The sequence below is a fragment of the Myiozetetes cayanensis genome, unplaced genomic scaffold, assembly GCF_022539395.1.
Source record: "Myiozetetes cayanensis isolate MyiCay16 unplaced genomic scaffold, myiCay2020 scf2-11, whole genome shotgun sequence".
NCBI classification, from domain to species: Eukaryota; Metazoa; Chordata; class Aves; order Passeriformes; family Tyrannidae; genus Myiozetetes; species Myiozetetes cayanensis.
The window spans coordinates 97,137,994-97,160,949 of NW_026087411.1; the positions used below are offsets into that span (position 1 = coordinate 97,137,994).

Here is a 22,956-nt window from a genome sequence, read left to right on the forward strand (position 1 = left end):
AGTGGAAAATAAGGCACTCAAATGACACAGAATAGGACAAAGAGCAATTGAGACGTAGTAAATAGTCCACAATGCAAGAATGTAGACATGTTTAAAAAACAGGCATATGAAATAAATTTTATAAAAAAAGGGTAGTTAGGTCAAACCTGTGAGAAGGAAACAGTTATAGGAGGACAACTTTATATGAATTCAGAACACACAAGCACTGGGTATTTGATAGATCAAAATGAATATAAAATATATGTATGATGCATGTAACTATTCTACAGTAAAATGGATATACAAGTTGAATTCAGTATCAAGAGACCATACACCTAAAAATGATGGATAATACCCTATTTATTAACACTTAATTGAAGCTTTATAACTGTAGAGCATAGTAACCAAACAACTATTTCCAAATCACTTCAGGTAAATTGTTTACTCCAAATCCATGTGCTACTGAAGAAGAGGAGGAAGCAGCAGCAGATGGCTATCTTCCCTTAGCAAAGGGCTCATCCATGATGTGTATGTCATGTAAATAATAAATAACCTAAACTCAAAGTGCAATATAGTTAAAGAAGGTGAGATTTACCAAATGTTTCACCTCAATATGTGACAGAACATTAATGACCACTACAGAGAAGCTTCTGGTAGATTATAGTTACTGAAAGGCCTGTGCCATGCATATAAAGCATTAGCTTTTCCAGTACCATCAAGGTCTATGAAGAGAACCACAAAAGCAAACCATGGAAAACAAACTAGATGTTCATCAAGCCATCCTTCTTCTTGGCACAGCACCACAAGTCTTAAGACTGCCTCAAAATCATAAAAAGAAACTTAATACTCAAGAAAGTGAGATTTTTAGAAAAAAAGTGGCCTAGACAAGACTTTTGAATACACTGATAGGTCCAGTCTTCTCCAAGAACCACCTAATAATTATTAGCTTCCATTCACTCTTTTCCTTTTTAGTCAAAATTTAATTTACAAGCCTCCAACTAGTAATCAGTGGCTAGAAACAGATCCTTAAAGCTTGCAGCACAATGTATGACACGACTGAAAAAAAAAAAATTCAAGAATTAACTATAATTTCTAAAGTATTTGTTTTACCAGACAGATAATAGAAATTTTTATGCAGTCAGATTTTGAAAATAACTGAGTGATTTTAAATATTGTTTCCTTTTGATATAATTTTAAATTACCCCTACTAGAATATATCTAACTATAACGAGATTATGATGGATGCCTTATACAGCAGGTGTCTGAATACAGAAATCAAAGAAGCCCTTTCCATTCCCAGGTATGACATTTACAGCAATATCTGGCATTGATGTTGCATTATCCTTGTTCAGTTTCAGTTCAGACTTGTAATTTCATTTACAAAAATCTGCTGTTTTATTCCACTTTTTTTTTCCTTAAAACTCTCTTGTAACTGAGAAATGGCCTTTAAAACTTGCATAATAACCTTCTATTCCATAATTTTTTCTGACAAATTACAGCAGGCCACATTCTTATGGTTTCAACTTTTTCTGCTAGTAGATGGGTCAGGTGGTCCCAAAATTACATCAAAAAACATTGTAGTTTGTAAAATGTGGAGTGAATGTATTAACATTTCTTTGCCCTGCATCTGTTCAAGAAGCAGTGGGAAAATGTCATATACACACAGACATAAAGCAATGAACTTGCAAATACACAATGGACAAATTTAACTTTCTTTTGAATAACAGAAAAGAAGGGGAATCAAACTCCTGTAATAACCTCTGCAGCACTGCAGCTCTCCTTGTCTTGTATTAGGCAACAGAAAAGAATAGTTACACAAGCATAATGTATTCTTATCCTTGTAACATAATGAATTCTTATCCTTAACAAACAATAAATTACTTGCACTTATGCCAAATCAGTTGAATGAAGACTGAAGTGTAACATCAAATTTATATTTCATGAAAGGATTGAAATACTAAGTATTTTACCTTTGTGCAATAAAAGTTTTAGATGGGGGCATGTAGGGAGAAACACTGTCAAACCATCTTTCCTCTTAACACAGCACCACAACCTTAAGACAAGACCTTGAAGTGACCTTTTAACTTTTAAAACTGGAACATTAGTTTCTTACACAATCAGATTTCCAGATTAAAAACTCTAAAACAACTAACTAAACACTATTTGGAAGACTGAGGGAGACCAAAGCATATGCTTGTATGTATGTATATGTATCTATAGAAATCTCCCTGACACTTGATGTGACCCAGGCTCCTATAACATTTTGGTGGTTTGAAAATTGAAGTACAGGTTGGTGCAGAATTTCATAGGCATAATTTTGTACCATTCCATGCCTGTTTTACTTCACTGGGACTAGTGGTGAACGATAAAATTATTTGCACATCAGGAAAGGATAACATTAAAGCCAACACGCACAAAACATTGACACTTGGCACAGACATCATCCTCTGCTTTTAGCTGGATTTAAATGATGCTCAGGGAAAGTGACAGACCACTTTCCAGTTGTTGAATGACCATCAATCTTGAACAACTGCATGTGCATCACAAATATTCCAACTGTAATTTTGAACTAAGGAAAAATGCTGGAATTAGTTACATGGCTGAAATATGTAGAACAAAGACTTAATTCAGAGCACTACTAATTTCTCCTTTCACTTTTTATGTACTTATCTACATTTCTGACACTTTATTAATTCCCAGATGTGTGAAACCAAAATGGAATTGCCACAGCCACCCGAAGAAGTAATTTTAGATATGACTGGCCTTAAGGTAGGCTTAATTTCCCTTTATAAATGGAACTTTAAAAACATACCATTTTCTCCCTTGTAAAAGAGAGGGCAAATGTAGGTGCAAAGTGAAAGTGTCACTCTTATGACAGATGAAGTAGAGCCTTTTCTGGGTCACAATTCCTCTTAATCAGTTAACCATTGACTACAAACCTACAGAAACACAGACAAAAGCAGTAACTCTCACTACATATAAATCAAAGTCTTACAACAAACTTCTCACAGCCACACAACAAGTTTACTAACAGTATGCGGTATTTGTGGCATTACCCACATAGCTTTATTTCCCAAGTGATCATATTAAAATCTGAAAATCCAGTGCTACTAGGTAATTTCACTACCACCTCTGTAGTGCCATTGCTTATCTAGAATGCCTACAGGCAAAGAAAAACTCCAGGTTTCCCCATTCTTTACTATATTCACATTACACTACTGCACATATGCATATAAAATGACAATGTTTTTATCTACCAGCTCTTAAAAATGTTGAGAGACCAATATGAAAGTCATATTTAAATGACAATGCCAGTTATTCTGCAAAAGAAAGAAAAACAAGCTATACACAGTATCTCTTCATCATGCTTCTATGCCTTCCTTAGAACAATTTACATAGTTGAAAGCCACTTTTGCATCCCCACTTCATATTGAAACCAGAATTTGTTATTAGTTACAGTACCAATACAGATGAGAATAGATAAGTTTAAGCTAGATTCTGTTGCAGTCTTATCCATGTGTATTAGGAAAAATGTTATTGGGTTAAACTACACACTATTGAACTTTCAGAGAAAATAAGTGAAAGGTTTGCAGAAGGGTATCCCATTGTATTCCTCAAGCATTGTTCATATAAAATGATCTGGGAATGAGACAAACTGTTGAATCATTGTCACATTTGTTCCTCCTCATTCAAGAGGAATCCCTTGTCTAATTCATCATGCAACTTCAGTATACCTTTTGTTAGGTATAGCTAAGAATGGAGCTCCATGTATTGTTCCAATGGCAACAACCCCCCGCTAAGCACCATTTCCACAAGTCCATCAATACTGTCTCCTGGGCAGAGGATTCCATCTGCTAGAGTGACTGTACACACATACCTGGTTCTGTTGAAATGATCCAGGCTTACAATCAAGCAAACAGAATTTAAAGAATAAACAAATAATCCCACACTTTGACAGTACTGAATTAGGAACCAACTACACGTGATGCTGGTAGCAGTAAGGGTACAGTAACCAACTGCAGGAAACAAACTCTTCTGAGATCAGTCAAAGCCTAAGAGAGAGAATCATGGCTACAGAGCATGGGGCTGTCTTTAGATGCCTCCTTTACAAGTCTAGCAAGTGAGAAAACCCTCTGCATGCAGACTGTACAATTTGCAAAGGGTCACAACTTGGTCAAATCAATACCAATTTTCACTGCAGCATTCAAAAGGACTTCTCAATGAGGACTATTTCCATGACAATTTTCAGCTTTCTACTACCAGCTGGTTCCAACATTGGAAAAACAAGTAAAAGCTGTAGACAGGTGGAACATTCTGTTTATCTTCCTCCAAACACTGCCCTCCTTGGAGAATTGCTCCAACTTAAAGTCATAGCCTCTGAGAAGGAAATAAGCCTGGGAAATATAACAGGAAGTTACTTATGAGAGTTTAAAAAGAAACACGTAAGCTATGTTAAGTACAAATACTCGTTACTCCTTGATAGAGTTACGTGGCACACAACTCATCAATTCACTGTTGCTGCTGGAGCACAACAGCCAGCAGACATCCCTTAACAACTATGTAGTCATCTCTGGACTAGATGCAAAAAGAAAAAATGGATGTAAGAACAGAGACTGCTGATTCCAGATGCAATACATTTTTCAGGACACTGGAAGTCATTCCTGCCACTGAGGAAAATTACAATTTTTTTATGAATTTGCAGGTTTTTAAGCTAGAAGGGATGGACTTCACACTATGCACTTCACACAACCCTTTATTTTGCACCACCAATTACTACAGTTGAAGACTTACATAATAAAAGAAGTGAGCTCTGTCACGTTTCCAGATTTAAAGAGAAGAACCTAAAATTTTAAGTACTTCAGAATTGTTATAAAGATTCCTTCAGAAAGTGCAACTGAATGAACGCAACTGAACATCAGGTGTCAAAATCTGTTCATACAGATTCCTTAATTTATCCTCTCTAATAAATAACAGTTTTAAAAAGCACTTAACATGTAACATAATAAGTAAACATACTAAGAAACTAGTTGATATCTGGTTGACTTATGCAATAAATCAGAACAAGACACAGTCTAGTTTCTCATCGTAGAGAGTGAGTTCTCACTTAGACCTCTATTTGTTTTTATATTATTAAGAACAAAATGTCATACTTATTGTGTTGGAGCTGTGATTTTCCAATTAAAAACAACCCAGCAATTTCATTTTCTCACACTTTATTGAAATGCTCCTTCCTCAAATACGTTTTTTGTAAGGAAAACCTGGAGAAAGAAACTATTCTACTTAAAAGTTTAGGGGTTTGAGTTTTAACAATAACGACAACACCCAAAACAAAAACATAGGGCAAAAAACCCCACCTGAAACTACTTTGGAGACACTTTCATCAAATATTACTAAAACAAATAGAAATACGAAAAATCCAAAAAGAATATATGGAATATAAAAACCAAACCCTCAACAGAAGTGTGGGTACTAACCAACACTCCACACTTTCAGCAAGCAAGAGGTCTGAGTACACGCAGAAATTGACGCACACCCAGAACTTGCTAAAAATCAGTAAGTAATATGGTTTATCCATGTTCTGCCTGCCAACAGTTAACTCACTGGAGTCACTTCTCCAAAAGTCAATGTATTATCTTTTGCAGGTAGTAAATGTACACATTAGAAAAAATAAAGGAGAAACTTATTTAAAGAAGACTGGTTAAAAACAGTATCAACCTTTGTTAGGCAATAGGAAAGTTTAAAACAGCATTTTAAGAAGTTAACTCCCCTCTTAAGCATGCTGTTAAGTACGTGTTACAATAACATAAGGAAAGAAGTGTAAGAATAGATTTAATGGACGTATAGGAAGCTCTACCACCTGTCCCTTCCACGTCCCACTCTCATCAGGCATACTCAAGTGGATCTTGATCCCAATTATACAAGTCCACAGCAGCCAATGTTACAGTTCACTACTGTTCAGTCATTCACCTTTCATTCTTCTGGTACCTCTTGCTGAAAAAAACCCGTTGTACCACTGCAGTCCTGACCTGACAGATGCTTACATCAGACCAGATCTAGGTCTGCTTAGTCCTCCATAATCATATAATTTTACAGAGCATTTTAATCTTTGTGTTCAATCATGATCTTTCTTAATTAAACACCTATGATAAATCATCCTTGATTGGTTTTCCTTCTACCAAAATTCAAGCCAATTATTGCTAGTCCGTCTTTTTGAGTAATTCCATAAATTAGTAATTCAGTATTTTAAAATTAATTCTCTATCATCAATAGCTATACACATCTGATTGTAGTATCTACAGGAACAATGTTTTCATTTTATTTTCTGCTATCATTCTACTGCATTCCCCTGTGTTTAACCTTGAAACCTGAATGACAATGCCTCCTACATCACTGCCTGCAGACATTCACACTGAAGCTGGAGGAGCTGAAGTATCAGTGCCTGACAGGGTTTGCTCTTTGATCAGCTCAGGTGGTGCAAAGCCAGCTGGCTGCAGTTATTCTGTTGCCCAGGGAACAACAACTGAAGTGTATTCTTCCAAAATCTGCACAAGAGGCCCTTCTGCAGCACTGCCACAGCAGCTCGTGCTGAGCAAGGCTGAAGTGGTGAAGCTGCTATAGCTACAGCCCAGCTGGTGCCCATTAATGCTCTCGGTATGACAGGAACAAGCTCATGTTCAGAACCCTCCTTCTTTCCATTGACAAACATTTATCACTCTTCCTTATAAATCAATGTAAACATCCTTCTCTGAGTTTAATAAAATGAAGAAAAAACAAATTACTCAGATATGCATATTATTTTTTAAAAAAAGAATAACCTTGTAGCCTTTTCAGTCAGTTCATAAAAAGATAAACTATTCTATTTATCTGACAACATGCCCTTCACAGGCAAAAGGAGAGGGAAACAATGCATGATTCTTTTTCTGGGTTAATAATTTAATCTTTTGCCCTAAAAGCCTGTGTAGTCTTTGATTTTACATTTTTCTGAAATATATGGGGTGAGATTTATGTAGGAACAAAGAGCCATAGGCAGTTTAGCTTTCTTTCCATTACTTAAATGCACTTTTTAGCTATGAAAAGACAGCCTTTGAGTTTCAAAAAAAATAAACATAGAAACATAGCAGCTCACTTTTTATCCCGATAGAGGTATGTTTTCATTAGAGACAAAAGTAGAAATTATTAGTAGGAAAACAGTAACACACAACAGTCCACATATTCATCATAAGACATCATAAATTTACATTTACTGCACAAGAATACAACACAGATACAGGCTTAAGTCTCTAGACAACAGCCTCCCATGTTTGCACTGTATATACAGATATCTAAGGGGTTTTAAAAACCTCACCAGCTACACAGTAACACAGACAGAATGATCTAACAGTGTGCGAAGGTGTGGGGTATGGCATGGAGAGATGGCTAAACCCATCATTTTCTATGGAAGAACAGGAGACAGAACATGCAGAAAGCAGGTAGTCAAATTGGACAAGGCATAAATTGCCTTTTTTTTTCTTTTTTTTTTTTTTAAATAATCTGATGTTTCTTGTGCTATCCCAAGGTGACTTGAGACAACACTCCAGTATAGATCTTTTTTGATGATATACTCTACAGGCATACATCTATCTGAGGGAGCTCAAAATTTGCTGAGTGCCCTTCTCAAACTGCGCTATATGAGGACAACCCAAGCAAATAACTACAACCATCACTATACTGATGAGCTGAACTCTGCTCTTCAGGAAGAATTTGGCTGCTCAGCCGCACAAATAGGCATGATTCCTTTCTCACACTTCACATGACCAGATCTCATAACTCACAGCAATGGCTTGTTTGATACCACAGATATATCTCTCTATCTATTTTAACACAGTAGAAAAGAATGGAGAAACCAGCACTACGTGCTTGGGTTTGTTTGCAATAATCTTTCTGGTATTGTTACCACCAGCACACCGTAATGCAACAGTGGGAACCATACAAGTAGCAAGCCAAATGCTGGCCATATAAAAATCATTTGTGAGATTTAATTTTCTGGTGAAGAGAGCTGCACAATACCCTGATAAAAGTTAATGAACCATATTTACATGTTGGCTTCCATCCTCACTGAGTGAAGCTGAACAGTATTGTCCATATTGATACTTTTACATACACAAAAGGAGTCTCATGGAGGCAACTCACTTTCATCACCAACAAAGCCATGGCAGCCGTCAGTGAAGTCCAGTGAGATGACACCAATGCAGTAAGGTTCCCACTTGATGTTTCATAAGGTATTAAAACACTATATTCCTTAACAAGAAAATGGGAACTGCAGATCATTTATCCCGCCAATAAATCAGGCACCTTAATAGAAGGAAGCATAGTCAAGTTTTTATCTAAATAACCTTAAGCATCCCCATTCTACTCCCTAGGAGTTCCAAAGACAAATAGAATGCCAGTTCATAGAAATCTACCTCAAGCAGGACAAATGCCACTATACCCAACATGAGCAGCTTACGTGGCTGCCTCCGGCTTGAGGGACCAAGTTCTAAACAATAACTTGATTTGAAAAGTAAGCTCATTACCCCTCATACCACAGTCTTCTCTTGGTACTTCCCCTCAATAGATATCCAGATGCGCAGCCACAAACTTTCTTCCAGCAACAACTTGGGGTTCAAACCTTAGATCTCAGAATCACAATCAGCTTATATCTTCACATTAACTAGCCAGTTTGGGTAGCTAGAATCCAGATGTGCTTACACGTGAAGAAAAAGTAATTAATGGAAGAAAATAATTATAAACAAGTGTTAGCTAGATGTACTGTTTCAAGATACACCTGATATTCTGGTCATTAAGTCAGTTACAAATGCTAAAATTTTTAAAAAAAGATACTTTTACTAATACAAGAACAATGTATCTCATTGTTTGGGTTTCTTTTTAGTTGAATTTCACTTACCTGACATCTCAAGGTATCAGCAAGCAAAATATTAGATAATACATAAAATATTACATCTTTATGAATATAATTATAAAATTATATAAATAGAATGTAGACATTATTAATATTCAATTGTCTTTGAATGGTCATGGTGATGGAGAGTGGTTCCTGAGGACTTCGAGAAAGTAATGGCATTCCTATATTTAAGATGTGCAAGAAGACGGATCTATACTAAGGTTGAAAACCATCACCTGAAATTAGGGAAAAGAAATATAATAGTCCGTGAAACATTTTAATGCAGTTTCATATGAGGACATGGAGATAACAGAATACGCTACAATCTGATGTCATCAGATAACCAGACTGACTCCAGATTTGCTATTTTAGCAAAAAATTATTAATTAGCTAAATATTTAAGATATGGCTGGTACTTGAATTGTGATGCTGATGTAAGTCAGCGAGAGGAAAAAAATAAAAAAGAAAGAAGAAAAAAAATCTTTACCATTCTTTTAAGAGTATGAAGAACGATGACACTTCTTCAGCCTTTTAAGCTTTCCAAAAAAGATGGGATATGGGGGAGCTAAAGCAGGCTATCTTTGCAAGGTAGAAATAAGGCCACAGAAAAAGGAATGCAAGAAAAGGTGAGATTGTAAAACATCTTACTGTTTACTGGAAGGAACTTGCATTGTATACTTGTTTTCACTTGCATGACTCTGGAATAACTCTGAAGTCTAATACAAACCAGAAAAAAGTAAAGCTCTAACTTTAATCTATTTAGTAAACTACTTGGACAAGAATGCCTAAACAGATACTGTAAGACTTTATGTGCATCTGCAAAATGCTTTTTACTGCAACAATGGTATTGACTGGAGATGGTGAAAGAAGATGTTTTCTTTTTTTATTATACCAGTTCAGTTCCATATTTGAAAATCAAGTTAAAAAGCTATTTGAAATTCAAGACAGAAAACCACTTTTTTTTTCTAAGCCAAAAAAAAATAAAATTTAAAAAAAAAATCCAAAAAAGGGGGAGAAGAATGAAACCTTCTGACATGGAAGGACAGAGCAGCCTGATAATTCAAGGTATTATCTTCAGTGACAGTTCTAATTCAAAAGCATTTTTCCACTTTCCGTATTGAAAGCAATCTTTTCAATATCATGACCATCCTGTAATACTTGCATTTCAGTAATTTTCTCTCCTCTCTCTTCTTTATAACATTAGTTCTCCTTTGCTTCGTACCACAAATGTTACAATTATCCTGATAATCGCTGTCAAATAGAGATGAAATCCTAAATCAAGGGATAACAACGATCTGCGTTTCAAGTTAATTATATTACATATGGTCACCCAGTTCTTACACTTTTCACTGTGTGTCTGCTCTTACACACTGTCTGAGACACTACTGAGCTTTACTCCTGCAGCAGTCTTACATATGAGTAAGATTATAGCAAAGACTATGATATGACAGCTACGTTACCTGTCATTGGACAGAACTCACTGCACAGCTATGCACAGAGGCCTTCAAATTTGAACAGAAATTAACATGGAACAACTTCTCAAACTATTTACCACTTGTGTAGTATTTTTTTTTAATCGTATGGATCAGAAAGTCAATCATTTCACTTGAAAGTTTCTTGTAAAGGAACACTACAAATTACATGTAACAGCCAGAATTCCTAGAAAAAAAATAGGTACAAGCCACAAAAAACATTAGGAGAACATCAAGCACATTTATTTCTTCCCTCAAACTATGGGAATAAAATTTCTTCTGTACATCCCACCACTACTGCTGAGAAGAGCACTGGGGAATATTAAGAGATACATTCAACTTCCCTTCCCATTTTAATGATTGTACCATATCCCATGGCCATACCAATGATTTCCCTAAATGGAGTGTTTCTACTACAGCAGAGGAAAAGTGTCATCTGCTGTGTCCAATACTAAGTAGCTGAAGTATCACCAGTAGCATTATTTCCAGCATCCTTACTGATGAATTTTCTCTGTAGAAAGGCACCAGACAGCCATAACTCATAGCAGATTTAATGTTTGAAACAATAGATTTCAAATGCAAACTTTATTTTACTTTTCAACAAAATTAAGCACCAGTTTTGTGTTTGCACGCCTGTATGTCCTGAATCTACAAACAAACACTATTCACATCGAGTCTTCATAACTGCTGCACAAGGGCATCTATCTTATTTGGAAAAATAAAACTGAGAAATGAGATGTGTGAGTGCATACACGCCTGCCTGAATGTGGAAAGTTGCAGATAACAGCCTTCTCCATTAGCACTTCCTTTTGCCCTCTGGTGGCTTTCTATGTCCCTACACATAATGGAAGCCCAGACTCTATTTTTGTAAGAGTTTAAAAAACCATTTACACTAGGAAAATAAATCCGTGTTCACATATATTTCCATGGATTTGAATAAGAAATTGAATTCTTAAAGAGAAGCAGGTGCAAACACAAACACAAAAGATGACATCAACGCAGAAAATTATTATTATCCTTGATAGAGATTCTGCTTTTAAATGTAGTTTTTCCTCTTCCTAGTGAAAGGAATCCATCCAGTTTTATCCTATGGATTTAAAACAAAGACTTATCTCAAAGGCTAAAGCTAAAACCAAAGAAGGCATTCCACTCTGAGCTCCACAAACAGCATTATTAGTGTCACGGTGTCAATTCCTAGTCTTACAGAGCTGACACACTATACTCTGGTAATTCTACTGCATGCCAAAGGTGAGAACAACTGAAGGACTCAAAGAACCTTGGTGGTCAAAAAAGTAAAAGATGAGCTTCTCTGTTTATGAAAGCTTGTTGATGCACATAGAGAAAAATAATTTAACCCATCCCAACATGATGCTGAACTCTGAACTGGTTACAACTCAGGGAAAAGCTCTTTGTATCAAGACTGACAGTTCTCTGAGCCTCACGTGCAGCAGTAGCTATGGAAGTCAGCAAAGCATTGGGTATCCTTACAAAGGACACTGAGAATGAGAAAGTAGTGATTGTGTCAGAGTCCCATGAAAACTTGATAAGCCCATATCTCAGACAGAGAGTGCAATTCTAGAATTTGCATCTAAAGAAGGGCATAGCAGAGTCAGAGAAGGGCGACATAAATGAGACCATAGAGCAACTGCCATATCAGATGTCCAACAGGCTAGGACTACTGAACTTGGAAGGAAAACACCTTGGGAAGAACATTACCTAAGTTTACAAAAACAGAAAAGCAGTGGCAAGTTGAAAGAATTGGTATTACAGGCCAAATCTTGAAATCTTAGAACTGATACTAACTGAGACAGTACAAGTCTTAAAAGAAAAGGTGTGGAGTTTGGCCAGTGAGTAGTCAACAGGAAATTGATGTTACAAAATTTTGTGGCAAAAGGCAGTCTCAAGATTAGAAATTCATTTGTACTTCTGTTTACACTGTTCGACATATCTGCTGGTACTACTGTAGGAGTCACGGTACTGATACAGATGAACCAGTCATTGGTCTGATCAACAGGCTGGTACTATTTCATTTGGAAGGAAAACTTAAGGGTAGTTCTTATATACCCTTACAGAGACAGCAGTTTGAAGGTAAAATGACTTGCTCCACCTCACCCATCCACTCCATATCAAGAATAGTTCACACTAACAAATGAAATCATTATGTCATTGCTTATTTTTCCCCATCTCTGTCAGTTTTCCACTAGAACACATAGAATCATAGACTCAGATGGGCTGGAAAGGACCTCTGAGATCATCAGATCCAACCCTTGATCCACTACCACCACAGTTACTAGACTATGGCACTAAGTGCCACATCCCGTCTCTTCTTAAATACCTCCAGGGACGGAGAATCCACCACCTCCATGGGCAGCCCATTCCAATGCCTGATTACCCTCTCTGTAAAGAATTTCTTCCTAACATCTAACCTAAACCTCCCCTGGCAGAACTTGAAACCATGCCCTCTTGTCCTACTGATGGTTGCCTGGGAGAAGAGACCAACCCCCACCTGGTTACAACCTCCTTTCAGGTAGTTGTAGAGAGCGATGAGGTCTCCCCTGAGCCTTCTCTTCTCCAGGCTAAACAATTCCAGCTTCCTCAGCCTCTCCTCATAGGACTTGTGTTCAGGTCCCTTCACCAGCCTGGTTGCTCTTCTCTGGACCTGCTCCAGCACCTCAGTGGCTTTCCTGATCTGAGGGGTCCAGAACTGAACACAATACTCAAGGTGTGGCCTCACCAGCGCTGAGTATAGGGGAAGGATCTGGTCCTGCTGCCACACTGTTCCTGATCCAGGCCAGGATGCCATTGTCCTTCTTGGCCACCTGGGCACACTGCTGGCTCATGCTTAGCTTCCTGTGGATCCAAACTCCAAGTTACGCTGAAGAAAATTTATACAGTCAAACATTATCCTGATAATCAGAGAGGATACTTAAATTACCCTTCCTCCTGACCAATTTTGGAGATAAACAGAAATGATACCTCAGTAGTTCTTCCTCTGTTCAGATAGCAGCATGCATTTAGACATTTTAGGGCTTAATCTCCCGTTCATACTTTTTTTCTTTTTTTTACACCTTGTTGAAGCATTTCCTTCATGAACTACTTATAGTACGCTTTCACTACCTAAAGGGGCCTATAAAAAAGCCAGAGAGGGACATTTTATAATGGCATGGGGTAATATGACATGGGGTAATGGCTTCAAACTTAAAAAGGACAGGTTTAGAATAGATATTTCTAAGAAATTCTTTACTGTGAGGGTGGTGATGCTGTGGAACAGGTTGTCCAAAGAAGTAGTGGAAGTGTTAAAGGTCATATTGGCTTCAAGCAATGTGGTCTTGTGGAAGGTGTCCTTCCCCACGGCAGGAGGGGTGGAACTAGATGACCTTCCTAATGTTTTAAAGATCTGTGACTGTCATATTATTACCGAAAAAAAAAATAATCTATACAGAAGGCAAATTCACAGTTTTCTTTTCGGCCTTTTTCTTTTCATATGTTGTTATACATAACATGTTTCTATGCTCTGTTCTCACAGGAATTTTTAAAAAGAAAACCCAATGAGAAATAACTAATGAGCAAACTTCTTTGTACAGCACAGGATAAAGAATTGTGAAAAACTTCCTTGCTTCAAAATAGCTGTAATGTTTTCAATTGTCCTTACTAAGACAGTATTCACACATCTCAAGGATGACAGAAGTACCAGACAGCATGTGACATTAGGATCTTTCCTCAGGACTGCCTATGGTCTCAATGTCATCAAAAAAGAACAATTTCTCTTGAAGTTCTACTGAAGATCACTGACAAAAGTATGAGTGAAAAAATCACAAGCAACTCCTGAAACAATTCTTTATCATATTCTATATGATAGTATATTCTGTATGACTTATTAACATTATTTAGGAGCTTGAATTATTCCCTTTTCATTAGTCAAAACATGAACATTTGTTAAACGTCAACTTGGAACCTTTCTATAACCTCAAAAATCACCAAGATGGCAAACAACTCTGGTCTATCAGCTGATTCAGCATTTGGTAACTGAAAGCAGCTAGAAAAAAAAAGTACCCTCTTCAGGGGCAAGAGCTGTATAAACTAACCAGTTATCATCGTTAGGATTTATTTTGCCTCAATGAATGTGTGCACCTAATACCCCGTAATTAAACATTCCCCTCAAACTGAGAAGGATGAAACTTTCACTTTAATTTATCAACATTCTTTAAGATATACCTGCACAATACCTTGTGATTCTAATCACAACACGACCACTCCATAGTACTAGACATTGCATAAATGCTGTGCAAAAAAGGATACCTCTATCAAAATATCTTCTTCTCTAGAAGGATGACATTTTCTCTAAAATGATTACTCTTTATTTTGTGGAACAAACTGCACAAGAGAACCACCATATCATTGAGATTAGCAGAACAGAAAGTCTTGACCAGATCTTTATATATTAATATATTTCATATACATATTTATCATGTCTTTTGTCTAATTTCTGAAGTACTTGTATGTTTCCTTGCAATACATTCTCCAAAACAAACAATCTGTGTATTTTATATAAGTATGCAATGGAGAACCATGACAGGTTGTGTTTTTTTTGACAACTTACTTAAAATAAAGTCAAGTCTAGGTCTCCAGCCCTGAGATCAGCTAGCACAGTTAAGTTCAAATTTTTACAGGGCAAGTTGAAAGAAGGAGACTACACCCTAACTATTCATGACTTTCTCGGACTACCTCTGAGCATCATTGTCTGAAAATGCTACGTGGCCCATACCAAAACTGCTCAGGGAGCATGCTCACACTTTAACAGCAGGAATTACTGCAAGTCAGTCCTTAATTCAATGCCATGGCCCTGTTCAAGTTATTGGAACACATATATAACCTTAAAATAGTCTAATACCCTGAGACAATTTATTTTACTCTGTGGGTTAAAATTTCCAGCAAAAATTATCACTATAGCAATACTGCTGAAAAAAAAAAAAAAACCCACACACCAAAAAATCCAAACCAAACCCCCCGCTCCGTAACACAGAAGAGCAGCCACCTGACTGATACCAACATCTGATTATTCAACATTAAGACTTTTAGAGTGAGCAGGTTCTATCCCTCACAAGCTACAAGCTAGTAGGTAAGGGTTGTTTTCTTCTTAAATTGTTTTCAGAGTTGATATAGCTCACACAAGCAGTTTCCACACCTGCTTGACAACATTAAAGTAAATCATTGCAAACATTAGACTTTAATGCTGTTATTTTTGTGGCCTATATTGTCACACACTAATTTTCAAGTTTTCAATTACAGAAAGGTACTCTTGTGGCTGTGAAAATACCCTTGCAACCAAACTCACAATTGCATTAACAATCAACATAATAATTTTGTTTAGTTTGCCAGCACAGTTTGAAACGGTTAAAAGAGAAGTTTAAGTCTCCAGACCACTGTTCATCTTATAGCAGCATCAAAACTAAAAGTTCAATTCAGCAATTTAAGACTCAGCAAATTATTTCACAGATCATTTCTGTAAATGGTTTGGAAAGGAAGAAAAGTAAGGTCTCAGGAAAATAGAGGGAGTTGCATAAGAGACTGAAACGTTATGGTTAATGGCTGAAACATTGTCAAAACCACCAGACTTTTGCCCACTGTAGCAAACTGCTCCGTCTGTGACCACTGAAACCCACTCCTCCCCAAATATGCCTCCTGAAAGGAACTGGACTCTTGAGTTAAGCCACTTGACAGGAACTTGATATAAGATAAAGTTGGTACTATTGGCTAAATATCTCAGGTCTGAGGAGAAGTAAACAAGTGAGGGGGGCAAAGAATGTATCCACAACAAAAGCCATTCTCAGCAGCTGTGTTGAACATGAGCTCTGGTTGGGTTCAGTAGGGGGGTCATAACCCACAGACTCTTTTGAATGACTCAAATGTCAAAGCATAAATCTGAATTTTTATTCTGGCTTATAGGATATAACGAAAGCTATATTCAGGTTTTCCAAGGAATAAAGTAGAAACTTATCAGAGTTCTCCTTATATTTCTAAAAAATTATTTTAGAATGACAGTTTTCCTCAAGCATATCACCACGATCATTCACCCTCTCTAGTTATTATTCTGTTCCACAGAGACCAGACCCGAGACTCACTCGGAAATAAGATATCCATTGCTGGCAAACTGGCATGGCTGCAGAACTCTTTAAAGGCTTACAGAAAAATCCCCTTGCATTCCACATTCCTTTAATGATGTAGCCGAAACTTACTTTATTAGTCCACAGAAATTAGTCTGCCTCCATTTTAACAGTATCCTAAAAGGGCAGGTGAGAGAAGAGGCAGGATGTATAAACAAGACAATAGATTAAGAAGTCCTTGCATACGCAAGGCACATACACACACAAACCCCACATACAACCTGTACCTACCACTGCGCATCCACCTAACTCCAAAATTTTCCAAACACCTAAAGACAGTGTATAATAAGCTGGAATGACAGCAAGGGCATCACACAATTTCCAACTATTACCCAGGATTATATTAATCACTATATTAATCCAGAGTCCCAATTTTTTCAGGCAACCCTAGAGTTGAGGCTTCCATCACCTACTTTACATACAAAAACTGTAGTAGACACACCCTAGCCTGTTGCCTGTTGGTATTTCTGTGTGCCTCAGAACACTATTAAAAGTCCATTCAAGTGGCTTTCTGATTTCTCCTCCTGTAGCTTGAAACTTAAGCAATACTGAGACTGTATATGGATCATATTCCAATGGAGTTTAGGGCTTTGCCAGGGTCTTCACTCTTCTAGTCCCCAAGTGACTCCCCTCTAGTGCAATTTACAGGGTTTCGCTTTTCACCTTTTACAATGAAGTGTATTCTATAGTAGGCTAGGATGCTCTTTTGAATACCAAAGAGAGCTTCGTTCAAACTTTAAGCAGTAATATACATGTGGAAACGATTTTCCCCTTAGCAGCTGAGGAGAGCTCTGGGATAGCTACCAACTTCTGAAGACTAATTTATCTTCATTTTTAAACTCATATTTAGTGTATCATCATTCTCATTGGTTCATATTACTATTTGGAGGGTACATTCTTGACCCCCACCCCATCATTCTTCTTTTCTGACATTTGAAAGTGCATTTCTACTAAGAAATGCTATAATCTCCTTCATTACTTTGTCATCTCTCTTATTCACTTTTTAGAAGTGTCACTCCTGTCACATTTTAATTTAAAGGAAGTAAAAAAAAATAGTCGAATGACTACAGTTAGTCAGAAAAAAAAAAAAAAAAAAAAAGGAAGGTGTAATGTTCCTACAATTGTTCTGACAGGGATTTTCCACTAAATACAGCATCCTCCGTTTTAATTCTGGGCTACTGTAGAGCAAATTATTTGATTTCTGCTCCGTAGAACAAATCTTTAGGATATCAATAAATATCAGAGGCAAAAAAACACATGTAAATTTTCAGAGAGTAGGCATTAAACCAATTAAAATGCAACTGTGGCACTCCAGTTTATTGCCACTTATTATCATCACCCAAAGCCCTCTGTAAATTGTGTCATTCTCTCAAGAATTCATGCTTTTAGATTTTTTAAGCCTAATCTGTATCATACTGAAATTTAACAATTAATTTAACTTCTAAAGCTAGAAGACTCCTAAACTCATTTTCCCCCTTAATTTTTACCAACTTTAAAGCTGTCAGTAGCAATCTTATCCTGCTCAAGAGGGAAAAAACCCCTGACACCCTTATTTTAATTCCGTTGAGTTGTCATAGTAGAGGACAAAAATGATGGATCACTATCTCACAACTAACTAATAGTGCATGAGTTCATCTAGATGTCTCAAGTATTAATTTTATAAAGCCTTCTTCCTCTGTCCCCAAGATATTTAGACTTTAATCCTTCTATTCTCCTCTTATACCTTGCTTCTTCCACATATTTATACACTTTTCTCCCTTCAGTTAAGGAATCTGGGATAAATTAAAACATCCCTAATCCTCACGACATCAAATATCTGCCAAACGTATTTGGAAAAAGAGAAGTTACTTCTCAGTGTCTTCTCAAGACACATCTTGTCTATCAGCAATGTCAGTTCCACAGGAATGGTCTTAGTACATTTCTAGCACAGATTTTGCTGAATATGTTAGAAATATGCATTATAAGCAAGTGCTGTGCCTCCAGCATAGTAAATCCATGATCTTTTCTGAAGGTTAGGCAAGAGTATACATAACTAGTAAGCCTATCAATTGATAATAAAATCATCTTCCTATAACATCAGCAGTAATAGTATAAAATCGCATAAGCAGTATATTCACGATTGGTGAGAGGGGGGACCACTACAATCAAGGCAGAAACTGAGTCAAGTAAGTTCTCCCCCTTTGTAATTAAGTCAGTATTTTTAAGGTGTGTGCATGAGGAGGAGTGGAGAAACAGTTCCAATTTTTTCTTTGTATAAAACCAAAATGTCCTAGAAAATGGAATTTCTGGTTAATATACAAAGATACAATTGTTCCAATGCTACTGGAACCATTATTATTCTAGTTAATGTCACAATTGGGAATGAAAAGATACAAGGTTTTATTAATGACGCAATTCCAAAATTAGACAAAGAACTAAATACTTGTGCTAGTAAGGGTTTTCCTTAATTTTTACTTGAGAGTCAAGAAGTTATTTTTCTTATAAAAACTTAATTGTATATTGATACCCTAGTAAAGTACCTTGAACAAAGAATACAGAGCAGCATTTAACTGAATTCTTCTCAGACACACAGAGAAGTGTGTGTCTTTTTTCCATTTGATTCCTGACCCCAAAAATAACCAGCTGTTACCAGCTGAATATGCATGTCCATTTCCCTCATACAATTCTTAGCACTCAGTAGAAATTAACAAAAAGCTTTGCCTATTATACTGTTTTACCAATTTTTATCCCTACAAGAGAAAGGAGAAGTAAATCATATCAGATTGTTTGTATTTCAAAACATACAGCAAGATTGCTAGTGTTGTCTGTGACTTTGGGGCAGCAGAATTAACTGTGAAGTCATTAAGTAAAACCATAAACAAGAGTCTGAATGTCTTGATAACATTACAGAGAATGATAAGAACTGACAGCTGGTGTAGGAGGGATAAAACCATAAGATGATGAAGGGCCTTGAGGGGAAGCCATATGAGGAGTGGCTGAGCTCACTTGGTCTCTTCAGCCTGGAGGAGGCTGAAGGGAGATCTCATTTGCAGTTACAACTTCCTTGTGAGGGGAAGAGGAGGGGCAAGCATTGATCTCTTCTCTGGGGTGACCAGTGACAGGACCTGAGGGAATGGTTTGAAGTTGTATCAGGTGAGGTTTAGGTTGGATATCAGGAAAAAGTACTTCACCCAGAGGGTGGTTGGGCACTGGAACAGGCTCCCCAAAGAAGTGGTTACAGCACGAAGCCAGAGGAGTTTGGATGATTCAGGCATGTGGTGTGACTCTTGGGGGTGGTCCTGCGCAGGGTAAAGGGTTGGACTTGATGATCCTTGAGGGTTCTTTCCAACTCAGCACACTCTGTGATTTATCAGGGAAATGTAAGGTTTATTTTGCTGCTTTCCTTAAACATGAATGCAAAAGTTGACTTCTAACCAAGGTAATGTAAGGATATGACACCAATGAGGTATAGGTAAAAGTACAGCAGATTTTTTGAAAAATGCCTGTGTTGATAATTCCAATTAAAAGTGTTTCCACATAGCTAGATGTTCAAACTTTGCATATTCAAAAATATCAAAACACCTTAACAAGCTGAACATGTTTAGAAAGGACTTACTTTTATTGTAGCAGGTTGCTAGTACACCTTTATCTGCAGGACTGGTACTAATGTGCCAAATTTCACCCACTTGATGAAGGAGAACATTTTTGTTTATAATGTTATTTTCATCATCAAAGTCGATTATGTGAATCTGCAAATATAATAAAAGAAAACATCAGGGTTTCAAATGTTTTCCTGTGGGTTTTCACTATACGTGATGACTATACGGAACAATTTAATGAGATTTTTATAACCGATATCTACTTTAATTAACTGTTATACCAACAATTTACTATATCACTGATTTCATGCAGGATTAACTTCTCTAGGAAAACTCAAGCAATTTCCCTGTTTTGAGGAAATACCACTCTTATTCTCAATTTTCAACCTAAATCTTGAAGGTGATTTTTCATTTTATGGTTAATAGTCAATAAACCATTTGTATTACAATTCAACAATTCTTAACAGCAATAAACAAAAATAACATTACAATCCTTAGTCTAAATGTCTGCACCAATTCTGTACCCAAATCATCAAATTCAAACTAACTACAAAGAAAGAAGGAGATAGAGGGAAAGGATTTTTTTGAAAGTTCACTTCAGCAGTCACATATCTCTATCAAGATACAAACTTGTAATTTTTTATACTATATGAAAACATAAAATATTGAACCGAAATATGAAGAAAAACTATAACATTTTAATAAAGAGGTAATATTTTTAAAAGATAGAACTAAGTTTGACCTTTGTTATTTTCATTTTTATTTGTTGCTGATTTGTTTGCTGTATTTTTTTAAATAGGTCTACATTACTATAATTTTTTCCTCCCTACTTTTAGTTAGTTGTTTTTCTATAGTTGCCTCAAAAAACCAAGAAATTGAGGAAGATTCTAGCCTGCATAACACACAAAAGTAACTTTACTCAAGGGACCAATTTCCCTAACCTCAACAGTGAACAAATACATTTTAGAAGACTCACAAATTTTAAGAGAACTGTATCCTCATCAAAAATTCATTTTCAAAGTTGGTGAAAAATGAAGACAGAAAAAAGCCAAGAGATATCATGACTGAATTAAGTCCACTGAATTAAGTACTGAATCACTGCAGAAGTCTTAGCCATGCAGAATTATAGAAAATTTTCTTAAAACAAAGAAGCTACTAAATACGTCTCAACTTAGTCTAAACTAGTAATATTAAACACTATTACTTTTAAGGGGCTGAGTTTACATGTTATCTTTTTCTTTATTGTCCAAACAGTTATCAGCAACTCCTCCTTCAAATAAAATCCTGGAACCGGTTATTCTTCCATTCTGTCATCCAAGGCATGTAACAACACCTGCAGTGGATTAGCAAATTGCCTTTTCAGATTTCATTTCTTGCTTTGAATCTAGGAATCTACCCAGGAATCAGGACACTATCCATCTACCCCAACAACTGCATATCCATCTTAAAGAGTGGCCCTCCTGCCTTTCAAAAAAAGATCAGTTTAACCTTATCTCTTTTTTTCTTTGGAGCCTCCTTTGGCAGCTCAACCTAAGTCCCTCACCGAGGGGAATGACGACATTTCCTCTTCCTAGTCCTGTCACTTAATTCCTGGGAGACCAATCCCAACATGGCTACAGCCTCCTTTCAGGTGGTTGTAGAGAGCTGTAAGGTCTCTGTTGAGCCTCCTTTTCTCCAGACTAAACAATCCCAGCTTCCTCAGTTGCTCCTTGTTAGACTTGTGCTCCAAACCCTTCACCAGCTTTGTCGCCCTTCTCTGGACCTGCTCCAGCACCTCAATGTCTTTCTAGCAGTGAGGGGCCCAGAACTGAACACAGGATACAAGGTTTGGCCTCATCAATGCACTACATAAATCATGGAAATTCGTATTTTAGGTTCTAAAATGCAAGATTGAAAATAAAGAGTTCTGAGTACGAGAGAGATGAGAAAAGAGTAAGAGACATACTTTGGTATTTCCAATGCATACACTGAATGCATTAAATTTAGCAACAACGAAAGTACAACAAAAGTTCTGAAACTACACCCTGTACACAGTACATTAGAGAAACTACTTAAACCATTCCCAGCAAGTTATGAGAACTAAATGCCAAGTACTACACAATATTAATATGTCAAATATTGAGAGAATATAAAATCTTATAAACATTTTCCTTCCCTTTGAAATATTACTGTTAATAGGAAAATATTTTCACTTAAAATATATTCTTCTATGAATACCTAAAAAATTGCTTCATACAGTAATAAACCTCAACGAGGCAAAAGTTATCATGCCAGCTGTACAATCACTGCTCTACATCTGCCCATGACAAAACTTCTCACTGTGAAGTACTTGGTAAATTCTAAATGTTGCAAGCCAGCTCATAAGGTTGGTCAGGTAACTAGAAAAATTTTTAAGCAAATCTAGAGAACCTAGTGCTGAATTAAGCAATAATGAGCTGAGGCCTAGGGCATTTCTTGGGGATTAGCAACTAGCTGAGAGGAAATGATGGCCTGAGGCACAGCTAAAGGCCAATAACCTCCAAACATTTGTTAATATACTAGGAATAGTCCTGCATTTCTATTGTTAATGTTATTCACTGGAAAAAGAAAAGCATACTCAAAGTTGTAATATATGTAAACATTTCTAAAATGCTCGATAAACTTACCTAAATCAAAACATCTAAATTATTGAAGATCTGCTGGATATCAACTGATAAGTGAGAACTGTTCTTCAGGTAGAATTTTGTATCAGGATTTAATTAGTTGACCCAGGTAGTAAAACCACCATAGAAATCACAGTAGAAAGACACCAAATAATTGAAGAACATCAGACAGCACAATCAAAAATATAATTGAGTGTACGT

At 36.6% G+C, this 22,956-nt stretch overlaps 1 protein-coding gene across 2 annotated transcripts in view; it reads right to left on the reverse strand.

Annotated features, from left to right (window-relative positions):
• EIPR1 (EARP complex and GARP complex interacting protein 1) overlaps positions 1 to 22,956 on the reverse strand; it is a 234,743-nt gene that overhangs the window by 202,449 nt on the left and 9,338 nt on the right. For both annotated transcript variants that reach the window (XR_007628946.1, XM_050315658.1), the window contains exon 3: positions 20,131 to 20,263. Coding sequence is in view for 1 of the 2 variants with exons in the window: in XM_050315658.1 (XP_050171615.1) it covers positions 20,131 to 20,263 (133 nt within the window). In the remaining variant the exon portion in view is untranslated. The remainder of the gene's footprint in view (positions 1 to 20,130; positions 20,264 to 22,956) is intronic.